Genomic DNA, 16376 nt, shown 5'->3' on the forward strand with positions numbered 1-16376 from the left:
TTACCAAAGGATGTGGATGCTTTGGAGAGGGTGCAGAGAAGGTTTACGAGGATGTTACCTGGTATGGAAGGTGCTAGCTATGCAGAGAGGTCGAGTAGGTTAGGTTTATTTTCACTAGAAAAAAGGAGATTGAGGGGGGACCTGATTGAGGTCTACAAAATCATGAAGGATATAGACAGGGTGGATAGAGACAAGCTTTTTTCCCAGGGTGAAGGATCCAATAACAAGAGGTCACGCTTTTCAAAGTTTAAGGGGGAATCCATGCGGCAAGTACTTCACACAGAGGGCGGTGGGCGTTTGGAACGCGTTGCCAGCAGAGGTGGTAGAGGCAGGCATGGTAGATTCATTTAAGATGCGATTGGACAGACGCATGAGTAGGTGGGGTGCAGAGGGATACAAATGCTTAGGAATTGGGCGACTGGTTTAGACAGTACATTTGGATTGGCTCAGGCTTGGAGGGCCGAAGGGCCTGTTCCTGGGCCATAAATTTTCTTTGTTCTTAATGACTTGGAGGAAGGTAGCGAATATACTGCTGCTGAATTTGCAAATGATATAGAAATAGATGGAAAGGTAAGTTGTGAGAGGAATACAAATATTTTATAGACAGATATTGATGGGTTAAACAAGTGGGCAATAAGTTAGTAAATGAGGCAAAATGTGGGTAATTGTTCATCTTGGAATGGAGAAAAGAAAACTCAGTCAAATGGAGACAAATTGCAGAAAGGGATGCAGGGATACTTGTGGATAACATACAAAGCTAGCATACAGGTGCAGCCAGTAATCGGGGAGGCTAATGGATGTTGGTCCTTATTTCAAATACCAGAGTATGTAGTAGGAAAGTCTTCTTAGAGTCATAGAGATGCACAGTACAGAAACAGACCCTTCAGTCCAGCCCGTCCATGCCAACCACATATCCCAACCCAATCTAGTCCCACCTGCCAGCACCCGGGCCCATATCCCTCCAAACCCTTCCTATTCATATACCCATCCAGATGCCTTTTAAATGTTGCAACTGTACCAGCCTCCACCACTTCCATACATGTACCACCCTCTGCGTGAAAAAGTTGCCCCTTAGGTCTCTTTTATATCTTTCTCTTCTCACCCTAAACCTATGCCCTCTAGTTCTGGACTCCCCCACCCTAGGGAAATGACTTTGTCTAGTTATCCTATCCATGGCCCTCAAGTTTTATAAATCTCTATACGGTCACCCCTCAACCTCCGACACTCCAGGGAAAACAGCCTCAGCCTGTTCAACCTCTCCCTTTGGCTCAAATCCTCCAAGCCTGGCAACATCCTTGTAAATCTTTTCTGAATCCTTTCAAGTTTCACAACATCTTTCCGGTAGGAAGGAGACCAGAATTGCACACAATATTCCAACAGTGGCCTAACCAATGTCCTGTACAGCCACAACATGACCTCCCAACTCCTGTATTCAATACTCTGACTAATAAAGGAAAGCATACCAAACACCTTCTTCACTATCCTATCTACCTACGACTCCACTTTCAAGGAGCTACGAACCTGCACTCCAAGGTCTCTTTGTTCAGCAACACTCCCTAGGACCTTACCATTTTACTTGCAACTGCACAAGGTGCTGATGAGACCACAGCTGCAGTAATGTGACCTGTTATGGCCCACTTAATTAAGGAAAAATATTTGGGCGGCACAGTGGTTAGCACTGTTGCCTCACAGCGCCAGAGACCTGGGTTCAATTCCCACCTCAGGCGACTGACTGTGTGGAGTTTGCACGTTCTCCCCGTGTCTGCGTGGGTTTCCCCCGGGTGCTCCGGTTCCTCTCACAGTCCAAAGATGTGCAGGTCAGGTGAATTGGCCATGCTAAATTGTTAGGTCAAGTGTTAGGTAAGGGGTAAATGTAGGGGTATGGGTGGGTTGCGCTTTGGAGGGTCGGTGTGGACTTGTTGGGCCGAAGGGCCTGTTTCCACACTGTAATGTAATGTAATCTAATTTCATTCAAACAGTTCAGAGAAGGTTCACTAGGTTGATTCCCAGCATGGAGGGATTGCTACATGAATAAAGGCTAAATAGCTTGAGACACTACTCACTGGAGTTTAGAAGAATGAGAAAAATATCTCATAAGATTCTTAAGGCGCTTGAGAGGATTTGTTTCCTCTTATGGCAGAGGCTAGCATAGTATCAAATAAAGGGACACCAATTGAAGTCTGGAATGAGGAGGAATTTCTTCTCTTGGAGGGTTGAGAGAGTTTGGAACTCCTTGCCACAGAGAGCTGTGGGGACTGAATCTTGAGTACATTTAAAGGCCAAGATAGACAGATTCTTAATCAGGAAGGGAATCAAAGGTTAAGACGACAAAGCAGGAAAATGGATGTGAGGAATGTCCAATCAGCCACATTCCCATAGCATGGCGGATCTGGCCTGAGGCGCCGAATGGCCTACTCCTGCTCTTATTTCCTATGGTCTTGATGTGCAGGAGGAAAAGCAGGAAATGGCTCTACGTTAGAATGTTCAAAGCCGATGCAGAGACAATGGGCTGAATGGCATCCTTCTGCACCATTAGAATTCTGTGATTTTGCTTAATAGCAATTGTTTTGTAACAGATTTTCATTGTATCAGAACTCTAAAAATTGAAGTTAATCACCAAGAGTTTGGAGACTCAAAATACATTTATAGTAAACTGATCTCTCTCTCTCTTGCCCAATACTGAACCTTAGGTTGCTTTCAAACTCAGAGAATGCAGTGGATGTTCACCAGACCGATGCCTGGGAGTTGAGACTGTCTTACGAGGAGAGACTGAAGTCAGTGTATTTTCTACACTTTCAAAGAATGAGAGGCAATCCTACAGAAACTAACACTGAACTTCACATGTGATCTAGTTCAACATTCTAAAATGTGAACATTGCTATCGTCCCAGAACTCTCAGGGAGGCAAAGAGGTAACATTAAATCTAAATTAATTACATTCAATTTGCTACTTCCATGAAATTGTATGATGTGCTTAGAAACCTGCCTGAAGGAACAGCAAATACGAAGTATCAAATTTTAAAAATGTCCTTAATATGTAATCATTAAAGGAGAATTTTGAAAATTAAAATTCTGATTACAATATTAATTAACAATAGACAAACACAGAGCAATTGCAACTTAGCAAAGGGCCACACGTAAAGACAACATTGCTTCTGCAGAATATCAAGCTTTGAAACTAACCAAGGTCATGACACCAAGCCTGTCAATCTCATGAGCAGGGTTTCGAGGGGTCCGTCTTGGCGTGGAGTGTCCACTTCCAGGTGGAGAGGAACTAGCGAGGGACGAACCCGTAAATGAGGCGGGAAGCGTACCCCCTCTGTATCGGCAAAGATTCAGACCATCCAGGCTACCACTTCCAACCCGGCTTTCGATCTCTTCTGCCCTCTGCTGTGTTGACTCCTTTTCTTCCTGGATCAGCCTGTAAACAATCGATCAGGTATTAAATCCCTTTGTCATCCAGATAGCTTGTCGCGAATACAGAACTTAAATATTGCTTTAGGAGAAAAAGAACAAAGTTGAAACTTTTCACCTTGTAATCATCAGGACTGAGACACAAGAATCCAAACTTATAAAGAGAATACTAATTTATTCAGCATGAGAAGAGGGCACTAACTGGTTGAACCAAGAATGCCATGGAGATGCAGCAGCATCTGTGAACTGTCAATTTTTACTCGCTGATTAACCTCCTTAGTCATGGTGCTGCCGTAGGGAAATTTTGCAGAAATCAAGTTTCCATTATCCTTTCTCAATGAAAAAGATGCAATACATTCACAAACTTCTTTTGCTGACAGTACAAGGTCCTGTGCGTGAACCTATTCACACTTCTGGCATACAAAATGAAATGCACTGTTAAGTTTGACCATTGATCTCAAGTTGGTTTCCGGTGTCATTATTGCCAGGGTTTGAATTATTTAGTAAACAACAGATTTAGATTTAATGCTGTACACCATGTTTGCAAAATCAGAACATAGACTGAATGAGCGTGATCAGCACGCTGTCCAGTGTTGGCAGTCTGAAGTGCTGTGATGTCTGACAAAATTCTCCAGTCATTGGGACATACAACTTACATACCTGACATCACACTGGCACTGAAACTCTCATACCACATTAACCATTTGTGTGGTATGCAGAACAACTTCTTGGATCAGAAACAGGCTCCTGTTAAGGAAAATACCACTCGTGTTCATTGTAATGTAGAAGTGAGAGACATCTAACACAACATATGTCTACAGATAGGAGCCTGCTGTATCGGCAAAAGACGTTTATGCATGTGTTGCATTTATTGCTGGGTGTTCCCTCTCAAATTTTGGATTCTTGCACCTCAGTCCTGATGAAAGAAAGACGAAAAACTTCAACTTTGTGTCTCTTTTCAACAAAGCAGAGGATAAAATAAAGTATTACTAACTTTTCAAGCAATCAATTGGACTCGCCAAATGAAGTAGTGTGAACATCTCTACTGAGACTTTAATTACAAGTGCAATAAATTTCAAGTACAATACCTTAAATATTTAGTCAATTGAACAGTATGTCATTGGCAAGGCAATTCACAAACACAAACATATGCAGCCGGTGTTTTGTTATTCACTTGTGTGACACGGGCATCATTTATTGCCTACCCGAGCTGCCCTCAAGGTGGTGGTGGTGACCTGCCTTCTTCAACTACTGCAGTGTGATGTAGGTAGATCCACACTGTCATTAGGGAAAGAATGCCAGGACTTTTACCTCAAGCACCTTCTGATATACACTGTTGTATTTAACCAAAGTCATCTTTTTAACAAAACATTAACTACAAACAAATAAGACATACCTTATTTCATTATTGATAGCATCCAACTGTTCTTGAAGCATCATAGCCAAAGTCTGGGCATCTGCCTGACCACTTGGTGACAGCAGGTCGACAGAGCTGAATATTGTCTCTCTATCATCTTCTGCATCGGATACTTCAGCATCACTCTCAAAGGCCTGGGCTACATTTGCCAAGACACTAGCTTGTTGTGCACGCTCCCATTCTTGCTCATTCAATGTCTGAACCTACTCAAAAAGGTACAATGCAAAAGGTTTAGAAACAAGATACCAAAATATGCAAACATACGATGTAACCACAACAGAAGCAATCCACACCACCTCTTGATCCTGTTCCACCACTCCATTTGATCATGGCTGATTTATATTTTAGCTCAATTCACCTGCCTTGGTCTTTAACACTTAGCACCCATGCCAAATAAAAACGTGAACCTCAATTTTGAAAATTTGAACTGCCCTGCAGCTTTCACAGCTATTTGGCAGATTCATACAGAATGACCAACACAGAGTAAAATTATTACATTACTGACACTAAAAGCAATTGGACTTTCGATATATAATAGTATTTACAACTATATAAAACTTGTTCAAGATACACGTTCCTCCCGATAAATTCTTTATTCACAATTATTTTACATTGAGGTATTTATCCCTCTGCTTCCCAATGGTGGATTTTTAATTTTTCCTTAATTTTGAAAAATACTCTGTTCAGCCTTTCCTCAAAATGGTTTTCCTTTTTCACTGTATAAAATAATTTCTCCACTTTCTTCCTTGCCACGCTGGATTTGTAGTGCTTGCTGAAACAGTTACTGGCACAGTGCAATATCAAGAGATTTTTTTTCCATCCCGTGGTTAAGCCTGCAAAGACTCAGGCCTAAATTTGAATCCAGTCATGTAATGTCTGAGTGAGCGTCAAAATACCAAACATTCAAACCGATTCCACTCAAAACAAAAATCTCGTACAGTTGATTTCAGTTCAGCATTTAAAAAAAATAAATTAATATATGTAAAAAGAAAATGGAATAAAGACTTGTTTCTTTGCTTTTCCTTCCTTTGTCACTATATATATGATGCAAATTGATGCAAAGTGTGCGCTAGCACTAGGGGGACATAGTCTGAGAATTAGGGCCAGATCATTCACAGAACATAAGCGCAGTACAGGCCCTTCGGCCCTCGATGTTGTGCCGACCTGTCATACCCATCTGAAGCCCATCTAACCTACACTGTTCCATGTACATCCATATGCTTGTCCAATGGCGACTTAAATGTTAGGAAGCACTTCTACACACAAAGCATAGCAGATGTTTGGAACTCTCTTCCACAAACATCAGTGGATACTAGATCAGATGCTAATTCTAAATTTGAGAGAGATAAACATTTGTTAAGCAAAGATATTAAGGGATATACACCAGAGGCAAGTATATGGAATTAGGTCACAGATCAGTCATGAATGTTGGAACAAACTTGATGGGATGAATGGCCTACTCCTGTTCCTATGAATGCTGATTCTTAGAACAGGGGTTTAAAAACTAGCATCCAGAGTTCACAGAAGAGACCACTCAACTCATTAGATTGGTATTTGAGCAGATAACCTCTTTACTAGGGTGGTTTATGTTAGACTTTAATAGAAAGGGATTCAAGGAGAGCAATTCCTCATTTTACCTTGGTTCATCTATCAGTCATTTAATGAGTGCATATTCTTGTTCAGCATCGTGAATCCTGTCAAAGTCATTTGACAATGGGTTCAGTGTGGGGCCACATCATCAGATCGGGATCATATTGGAACCAGCTCTACCATTCCCAGGCCATTTCTCTTGCTACCAACCTTGTGGCTTGCAGCCTCGCTCCAATTCTCCCGCTTACTGAACTTGTATCTCCTTTTTACAACTTGCTGCCTGCAGCTTCAAACTGTTCCTCTCGGCGCTCACATCCAAAGCCCTTGCTCACACTGAGCTCAGGAGATGGAAGCAGCAAGTGGGCAAAACAGGGAGCAAAAGCTTTGGTGAAAGAACAGCAACCCTGGTAGGTCACAATGACAGAGAATGGTAGATGCTGTGAGCTGGACAGTGACAGTAAAGTAAAGTTCAGGAGCTGGATGTGTGGTGATATCCAGGAGCTTTGTGAAGGCAGGTATAACAGGGACAGGATTAGCAACTAGTCAAAGCTAAGTAAAAAGTTACTATATTTCTTTTATATTTTAACTTCTAAAATATGTTTTACTTGCCAGTCGGAAAATTTATCTAGCAAAAATATTTGATGTTGCAAAATACAATTACAATGTTTTTAACTGATAAGAAAAGTCTTATAGAACTTGACCTCAACTTTTACACAGATTTAAATGGGATAGGGTTGTGGAGGCTGGATCACAAGGATTTGGGGAAAAAGGTAGGAAGGTGGAGTTGAAGATTTTCAAATCAGCCATGATCGCATTGAATGCCAGAGCAGACTCAATGGGCTGAATGGCCTATTGCTGCTTCTATATCTTATGGTGTCTGTCGGAGATCAGCAATTTAGGCTGGAGATGAGAAATGTTTTCAAAGGGTTGTGGGTGTATGAAATTGTTTACCTCAAAAGATGTAGTTCAGTTATTGCATACTCATGAAAGAGATCAATAGATTGTTGAACACTAAGGGATCTGAATCTACAATAAAGCTAATTACTGTGGATGCTGGAAATCAGAAACAAACACTTCTGGAAAAGCACAGCAAGCCGAGCAACATCTGAGGAATTCACCACCCCAAAGTGAGGTGGATAGTGGGTAAATTTGAGGAGGAGTCAGACAGATTTTTATTTGATAATGGGATGAAGGGTTACGGGCAGAAGGCAGGAAAAACGGGGGCGAGGACCATATCAGCCATGGTCGAATGGCAGAGCAGACTCGATGGGCCAAATGGCCTAATTCTGCCCCTACATCTAATGAACTTATGAACATCTGAGAGAAAGAGACAAAATGTGTTAAATGTTTTAAGTTCAATATGAACCTTCCTTAAAACACTGCCAGACCTGAGTTTCTCAAGCATACTCTGGGATCTGGAATTGGTTTGGGAAGCCAGTGGTGAGACAGAAGATATTGAAAGACAGAACAGGCTTGAAGGACTGAATGGCTTGCCCCTATTTCTCGTGCTTTTACAGGTCTACTATTCACAACAAGAAAGAATTGAACAATCATAATACTTTTAATAGAAAATACTTAAAATATTACAATTAGCACTTAGAAAGATCTGGAATTGAAAACTATTACACAAAATGCATGTCACAAAAACTTACATGCTGCAGAAATCCACCAGAATGTAGCAGGAAACAAAATGTCATACATCAGTTGCATATTGCAATGAAAGAGAGAGGGCAACATTATACAGCAAGCAGAGACAATATTGCCTGATAAAATAAATGACCAAGAATTGATCAAGGAACAAAATGGAATAGTTACACTGAAAATGCAAATGTCTATTTGGCAAGAGAGGATCAGCAAAGATAACAGCACAAGTGTTTCTCAAGCACCTGATGTTCAGATTGCAACTTGCTAGTGTTACTAACAAGTGATCCAAGAATTTAGAACTAATGGAGCAACAAATCACAAAGGACAATGACTGTTTTTTAATATATTATGCAGGATTACATTTAAATACAATCACAAGATTGAAAAGATCAACTCAAACTTATGAGTCACCAACTCTATGTCAGAAGTAATGTAACTAATACAGTTAGGAATTCCAGAATACTGTATATTATGTCGATAGATACCTTTCTCATGAAATAATTCCATTTAAAAAGTGACAAACACCTAACATGGTATGAAAGATGCTTTACGAACACATGAATTGGAACATTTATATCCTTCCTTAACTATGGAAACCAACACTGCACGGTCATTATTCCAGGTGTGAACCACAGAATCCTTACAGTGTGAAGAGAGGCCATTTGGCCCAGCAAGCCTGAACGGACCCTCTGAACAGCATCCCACTCTGACCCAGCACCCCCCCCCCCCCCCCCCCCACCTATCCCATGGTCTCACTAATGCCACGCGTAATTAAAGAACTACCTACCTATTGTATTAAATTCTCATGCAATACGCAACCCTTAGCTTCTCTAAATACTTGCTGTACTTGCACACTAACCTTTTGCTATTCATGCACAGGACATCCAGATCCCTCTGCAACTCAGAGCTCTATTATCTCTCACCAACTAAACAATATATTTTTTCTTAATTCTTCCTACGAAAACTGACAATTTCACATTTCTCCACATGAAATTCAAACCTTTGGCCATTTAATTTAATCAATTTCCCTGTGCAGCCTCCTTATATCCTCTTCACAACTTACTTTTTGATCCAGCTTTGAATGCTAGAATATTAGCAATTACATGCAATTCTATGAAATGTCATTCTATTCGCACTACTGCCTCCAATATTGTTATCTTAAAGCAAAGCAGAAGCTATAAAGATGAAACAGCACCCAGCAACTATTACAAAGCAAGGTAACTTCAGTCAACACTCAAACTGCTCCCAAACTACATCTAAATCGACTTTCACTATGTTGAAAAAAACCAAAGTCTTTTATTTTGAAAAGGTTAGTGCTTAAAGGAAAATATTTCACCAATGTTGCTGAATAACAGATTTGCAAATACTGAGTAATAATTTTCCTCCTCATATTCCTGTCCTTGTTCTAATTATTATAACTTCACTTTTGTTCTGTTCTGTTTCTGCATTTTAATTTTGATCATTGCCTCCTTTTCATTCAAATATTTCTTAACAACACCAATAAAAAGAAAACCTCAAGTATGTGGGTGGGAAAGATGACAGCACAGGAGGTTGACATTTTCATTGTAGCATTTGGAAAAATAGACCTGCCCCAAAAAGCAAGTATATTAACTCAAGTTAAAACATAAAATGATTCCTAAAAGGCAATTACAAACAGGTAAGGAATTGTAACTTTTTTTTAAAGGGAGGAAACTGCTGCTTTTATCTGGTCTGACCTACATGTGACTCCAGACCCACAGTAATGTAGTCGACTCTTAATTGCCTACTGAAATGACCGATCAAATCACAGTTCTTTTCAAGGGCAACAAATTCTGGCAACCACTGGTGTCCACATCCCATGTGTGAATAAAACAAATTGGTTTTTAACTGCCCAGTTTCATTGGGCGAGTAGGTTTTAAAACAACTCTCATTTATAGAGTCATACAGCATGGAAAAAGTGTCTTGGGTCCAACCCATCCATGCTGGCCAGACATCCCAATCTGAACTTGTCCCATTTACCAGCATTTGACCCATACCCCTCTAAGCCCTTCCTATTCACATACCCGGCCAGATGCTTTTAAATGTTGTAACTCTACGAGCCGCTGCCCCCACAACTTCCTCTGGTAGCTCATTCCCTACACACATCATCCCCTGCATGAAATCGTTACCTGGAAAAGCGCAGCAGGTCAGGCAGCATCCAAGGAGCAGGAGAATCGACGTTTCGGTATTCCTGAAGGAGGGAATGTCGACTCTCCTGTTCCTTGGATGCTGCCTGACCTGCTGTGCTTTTCCAGCAACACATTTTTCAGCTCTGATCTCCAGCATCTGCAGTCCTCACTTTCTCCTATGAAATTGTTACCCCCCAGGTCCCTTTTAAAACGTTCTCCTCTCACCTTTGAACTCTTTCACCCGAGGAAAAAGACTTTGGTTATTCACCCTATCCATGCCCCTCATGATTTTATAAACCTCTATAAGGTCATCCCTCAGTCTCTGATGCTCCAGGGAAAAAAAAAGTCCCAGCCTATTCAATCTCTCTACACAGCTCAAACCCTCCAACTCTGGCAACATCTTACAAATCTTTTCTGCACCCTCTCACATTTAACAATATCCCTCCTACAGAAGGGTGACCAGAATTGTCCACAGTATTCCAAAAGTGGCCTCAACAATATTTATGTACAGCCGCAATATGACATGACATCCCAACTGCTACACTCAATGTTCTAATCAATAAAGGCAAGTGTGACAAACACCTTCCTCACCAGGCTGCCCACTGCGAATCCACTTTCAAGGAACTATACACCTGCTCTCCAAGGTCTCTTTGTTCATTAACTCTTCCCAGGGCATTACCATTAAGTGTCTAAGTCCTGCCCTGATTTGCCTTTCCAAAATTCAACACTTCACATTTATCTAAATTAATGGATGATGATGGGATAGTATAAGGTGACGAGCTGAGAATAGTTCACAGGTTGGCGCAAACATTGAGGGCCGAAGGGCCTGTTCTGCGCTGTATTGTTCTATGCTCTAAACTCCACCTGCCACTCCTTGGCCCATCTAACCAAGGTCCCGTTGTAATCTTAGATAATTTTCTTCACTGTCCACTGCATCACCTATTTTGGGGTTATCCGAAAATTTGCTGACCATACCTCTTACATTGTTGTGGTTCTGTTCGCTGAGCTGGGAATTTGTGTTGCAGACGTTTCGTCCCCTGTCTAGGTGACATCCTCAGTGCTTGGGAGCCTCCTGTGAAGTGCTTCTGTGATCTTTCCTCCGGCATTTGTAGTGGTTTGAATCTGCCGCTTCCGGTTGTCAGTTCCAGCTGTCTGTTGCAGTGGTCGGCATATTGGGTCCAGGTCGATGTGCTTATTGATTGAATCTGTGGATGAGTGCCATGTCTCTAGGAATTCCCTGGCTGTTCTCTGTTTGGCTTATAGTAGTGTTGTCCCCGTCGAACTCATGTTGCTTGCCAAACAGAGAACAGCCAGGGAGACATGGCACTCATCCACAGATTCAATCAATAAGCACATTGACCTGGACCCAATATACCGACCACTGCAACAGACAGCTGGAACTGACAACCGGAAGCGGCAGAGACAAACCACTATAAATGCCGGTGGAAAGATCACAGAAGCGCTTCACAGGAGACTCCCAAGCACTGAGGATATCACCTAGACAGGGAACAAAACATCTGCAACACAAATTCCCAGCTCGGCGAACAGAACCACAACGAGCACCTGAGCTACAAATCTTCTCACAAACTTTGAACCTCTTACATTCACATCCAAATCATTTATATAAACTGACAAAAACCAGTGGACCAAGCACTGATCCTTGTGGTACATCACTGGCCAGAGGTCTCCAGCCCAAAAACCAACCCTGCAACACCAGACTCTGCCTTCTACCTTCATGCCAATTTTGTATCCAATTGGCCACCACTGGATCTGGATCCCATGTGATCTAACCCTTACTAACCAGTCTACCATGCGGAGCCTTGTCAAATGCTTTGCTGAAGTCTATGCAGGCGACATCTACCACTCTGGCTTCATCAATCTTCATTGTCACCTCTTCAAAGGGCTCAATCAAGTTAGTGAGATATGATTTCCCATGCACAAAGCCATGCTGACTATCCCTAATCAGTTCTTGCCTTTCCAAATACATGTAAATCCTGTCCCTCAGAATCCTCTCTAACAACTTACCCACCACTGGCCTAAAACTCACCGGTCTATAGTTTCTTGGCTTTTTCTTATGGACTCTCTAAAATAATGGGAACATATTAGCCAATCTCCAGCCTTCCGGCACCTCTGCCATGGCCATCAATGATACAAGTATCAGGGAGCAAGGGGCCCAGCAACCTTTTCCCCAGCTTCCCAAAATGTTCGAGGAAACATCTGAGCAGGTCTCGAGATTTATTTACCTTTAAGCGTTTTAAGGCTTCCAGCACCTCCTCTTCTGTAACATGAACACTTTTCAAGACATTACTAATTTCCCCAAGTTCCCTAGCTTCCATGTTCTTCTCACAGTAAATACTGAAGTAATATATTTGTTTAGTATCTCACCAATCTCATGTGGTTCTATACACAGACAGCCAGGTTAATCTTTAAGGAACTATATTTTGTCCCTAGTTACTCTTTTGCCTTTAATGTATTTATAGAAACTCTTTGTATTGTCTTTAACGCTACTTGCCACAGCTATCGCATGTCCCCTTTTAACCCTCCTGATTTCCCTCTTAAGTATACTGCTACTGCCCTTATGCTCTAAGGATTCACTTGAGTCCAGCTGTCTGTACCTGATACATGCTGCCTTTTTCTTAAGCAGAATCTCAATTACTCTGGACATCCAGCATTTCCTATATCTACCAGTCTTATCCTTCACACTAACTGGAACATACTGTCTCTGAACTCTTGTCATCTCATTCTTAAAGGCCTCCAACTTCCCAACCATTCCTTTAACTGCGAATAGCCTCCCCAGTCAACTTTTGAAAGTTATTGGATGGATCCATTGTCTTTAAAAAGCAACTGGATAAATTGCTTCTGAAAGTCCAATAACAAGAAACAGTTAAAACTGGAAAATTGCAAGTATGAATGAGGAAACTGTACCTTTGAAGGTTCATCTCTTAAAGCTGCTAAGCGGCCCTTCTGAGTTCTACGTAATACTGATGCACCGCTGTATTGGTCTGGGTGTTTGTCTACCTCTGACGCAGATGTTATTGGGTACCTAAAATCAGAGGGACTACCTAAATGTGACCTGCTAGAACAAAAGAGATTCAATATTTGTTAAAGGTTTTTGGGAAAATTTAGCGATTTACACCCAGCAAGAAGTCTCATATAATGGGGTTAGAACATTACAGTAAAACTGCTTCTTCAAACCACATTTGAGTGTTCTTGCTGGAGGGTCAGTTTGATATGGTCATCATTAAAGCCATGTTAAAATTACAATGCAGCTACATCAAGTATCAACAGAAGACTGCACATGGGACAGAGGTAAACTCTGGATTATGTTTCTACTAAGCAAGTAGTCAGCAGATTAAAATGATAGATTTTATGAATCTGTACACCTTGAATTCAGGTTGTAAACCCCCAGCAAAATGTTTGACTTTGACACCCAAATTCCTGCCATGCATTCCTGATGCATGACCTCCAGTCACAACCAGCAATTTTTTTTTCATAAAAAATTTAAGAGTTAAATACTTGAAGAAATGCACTGCATTCATCCTAACTTTCCCTACTCTTGCATGTGAACACTTAAGCTCAAAAAGATGTAGATGCAAATACTGATGTAAAACTTGTGCAGTGCAAATCAGCATTTAAATCCAAACGTATTCTAGTGTGAAGTAGAGTGAAATATCCCCCCCTCCAGTACCATGACAGACTCAGGCTTGGGCATCAGGACTTGGATTTGAGATAGCAGTTACAGCTGCATTATAATTTAGAGCAAGCGCACACTTACAGAGCAAGGTTGCCCCTCAATGACCCAATTCACACCCAAAAGGTAAACAGTAAAATTTGTTAGTTTTCTTTTCCATCAGTCAAGAGGTAACTCACGGAGAGAAAGGCGTCAAGAGGCTAGAAAGCAGCTCAAATTGAAGAGATCATACTTTATTCTTGGATCAAGATGGCAGCAGCGAGGGGTTCCTGAGTCATCCACTCCAACTGCTTTGCTTTCTTTTGTCACTTTCTTTTAGGTTTTAAATTTTTACTTACCTTCTGGAGAGAGCAGTGATAACGGCAGCGGTTGGAGACCTACAGCGGGGACTTTGGCAGTCGGCCATGAGGTGGTTGATGTGCCTGTGTAGCACTCTGGCGGTCAGCAGCACCATGGAAGCAGCTGGGGGACTGAACCAGCACCAGAGCAGGAGTCTAGCGGCATGTGGCTAGGTGGTTGGAGAGCCCGGATGGCAGTTGGCAGCAAGATGGCAGCGCAGGGATGAAGAGACCAAACCCTTGTGGGGAAAGCCCAGCGTGGAGCAACTACAGGCCCATGGCTAAAGGTCTGTAATTTGGAACTTATAACTTTATTTCTTTCTTACTACTTTATACTGAGAAGAACTGTAACTTATTTTGTTACTTTTTACCTAAAATTTTGTAATGGAAATGTGTTGCTGGAAAAGCGCAGCAGGTCAGGCAGCATCTAGGGAACAGGAGAATCGACGTTTCGGGCATTAGCTCTTCTTCAGGGCTAATGCCCGAAACGTCGATTCTCCTGTTCCCTAGATGCTGCCTGACCTGCTGCGCTTTTCCAGCAACACATTTCCATCTCTGATCTCCAGCATCTGCAGACCTCACTTTCTCCACCTAAAATTTTGTACCTTGGGTACCTTGTACCTAAAATGGGAAACTGAATGGTGATACTATAAACTTTTCATTGTATTCCTGTAGCCCTGTATCTCAGTACACATGACAATAAAACTTAATTCTAATTATTCTCCAAATTACTCATTAGAAACATTTACAATTGTTGAAAGATATTAGAGAAAAATTGAAAGTGTGTACATAATTTCTAAAGTCTCAAAATAGTGTGGAGAACATAAATTTGTTAATTTTCTAGCCATTAACTGAGAAGTACATCATATTTTAAATAGGAACTTTATCAAGCATCTTAAAGTATTTTATTTAAAAGTCAATGGAGCAAATTCAAGATTGCATTCAAACAGATTATTCAATGTTTTATGCTGAGTCATTGGTTAGGTTGTCAAAAATTCTTAACTTCTAGGTTATTGCCATAATTCTGATTTGAATACTCAAAGAAAATGTTTCAAGCATTTTCACTTTCAAGTTTGATGCATACAGTAAGCATAAAAGTAACTGAATAAGTGTAATGGCCCTGGGAAAAGCAAGCTAAAAGTAGAAGAAAATGCACTCTCCAAAGCATTTCACAAAAATGTTGGTGGATGAGGAGTTTGGAGTGGTGATGGAAGGTAGCAAAGCAGACATGCCAAGAACAGCATTCTACTGAGTTGGACATGGACTGCAGAAGGACCTATCATCTGTACGTGGGGTGGAGATGAGAAATGTAAAGGGGGCCAGAGCTGTAATGGCAGAACAAGTGTCTTGGAACACTGAAATAAAGAGGTTTGAACGGGAGGGCACAGTGAGGCATGGAGGGGCTAGGATATAAGGGTAAGAATTTTGAAATTAATGCAGTGATAAATAGCATGCCAAAGATACTAAATCAAAAATATTTAGAATTTGATATTCCTTGAACAAAAGTCAATTTTGCATTGGCCAAAATTGTACATTAGGAAACAGTCATGGCCTTCATAAAAGCAAACTTTTCTATTTATTTTTAGATTCATTCATGGGATGTGGGCATACTGGCTGGGCTGCATTTATTGCACATCCCCAGTTGCCCTCGAGAAGGTTGGTAGTGACCTGCATTCTTGAAACATCACAGTGTATTTGCAGGATTTTGTCCCAATGACAGTGAAGGAACAGTGATTCATTCCAAAGTCAGGTTCAAGAGGAGCTTGGAAAGGTATTTTCAGGTGGTGGTGTTCCCATGTCCTTCTACACGCAGTTGCCGTAGTTTGCAAGGTGCTAAGCAGTCTTGGTGAATTTCTGCAGTGCATCTTGTAGATGGTACACACTGCTGCTACTGAATGTTGGAGGAGTGGGGAGTGGTGACTTGTAGATGTGGCGCCAATCAAGTGGGTTGCTTTGTTCTGGATGATGTCAAGCTTCTTGAATGTTGTTGGAGGTGCACCCACCCAGACAAGTGGGGAGTATTCCATCACACTCCTGACTTGTGCCTTGTAGATGGCGGACAAGCTTTGGGGAGTCACGAAGTGAGTTATTCACTGACGTGCTTTTACACAGAACACAGACCAGTGCATCTTTGGA

At 41.5% G+C, this 16376-nt stretch overlaps 1 protein-coding gene across 11 annotated transcripts in view; it reads right to left on the reverse strand.

Moving 5' to 3' along the window:
- LOC122557607 (liprin-alpha-1-like) overlaps positions 1-16376 on the reverse strand; it is a 237289-nt gene that overhangs the window by 77236 nt on the left and 143677 nt on the right. For 9 of the 11 annotated variants that reach the window (XM_043705331.1, XM_043705332.1, XM_043705326.1 and 6 more), the window contains exons 13-15: positions 13137-13287; positions 4810-5033; positions 3183-3420 (exon numbers count right to left, since the gene is read on the reverse strand). In XM_043705331.1, coding sequence (XP_043561266.1) covers positions 3183-3420; positions 4810-5033; positions 13137-13287 — 613 coding nt within the window. The remainder of the gene's footprint in view (positions 1-3182; positions 3421-4809; positions 5034-13136; positions 13288-16376) is intronic. The other 2 variants (XM_043705336.1, XM_043705327.1) reach the window with 1 other exon arrangement.

The sequence above is a fragment of the Chiloscyllium plagiosum genome, chromosome 16 (genome assembly GCF_004010195.1).
Source record: "Chiloscyllium plagiosum isolate BGI_BamShark_2017 chromosome 16, ASM401019v2, whole genome shotgun sequence".
NCBI classification, from domain to species: domain Eukaryota; kingdom Metazoa; phylum Chordata; class Chondrichthyes; order Orectolobiformes; family Hemiscylliidae; genus Chiloscyllium; species Chiloscyllium plagiosum.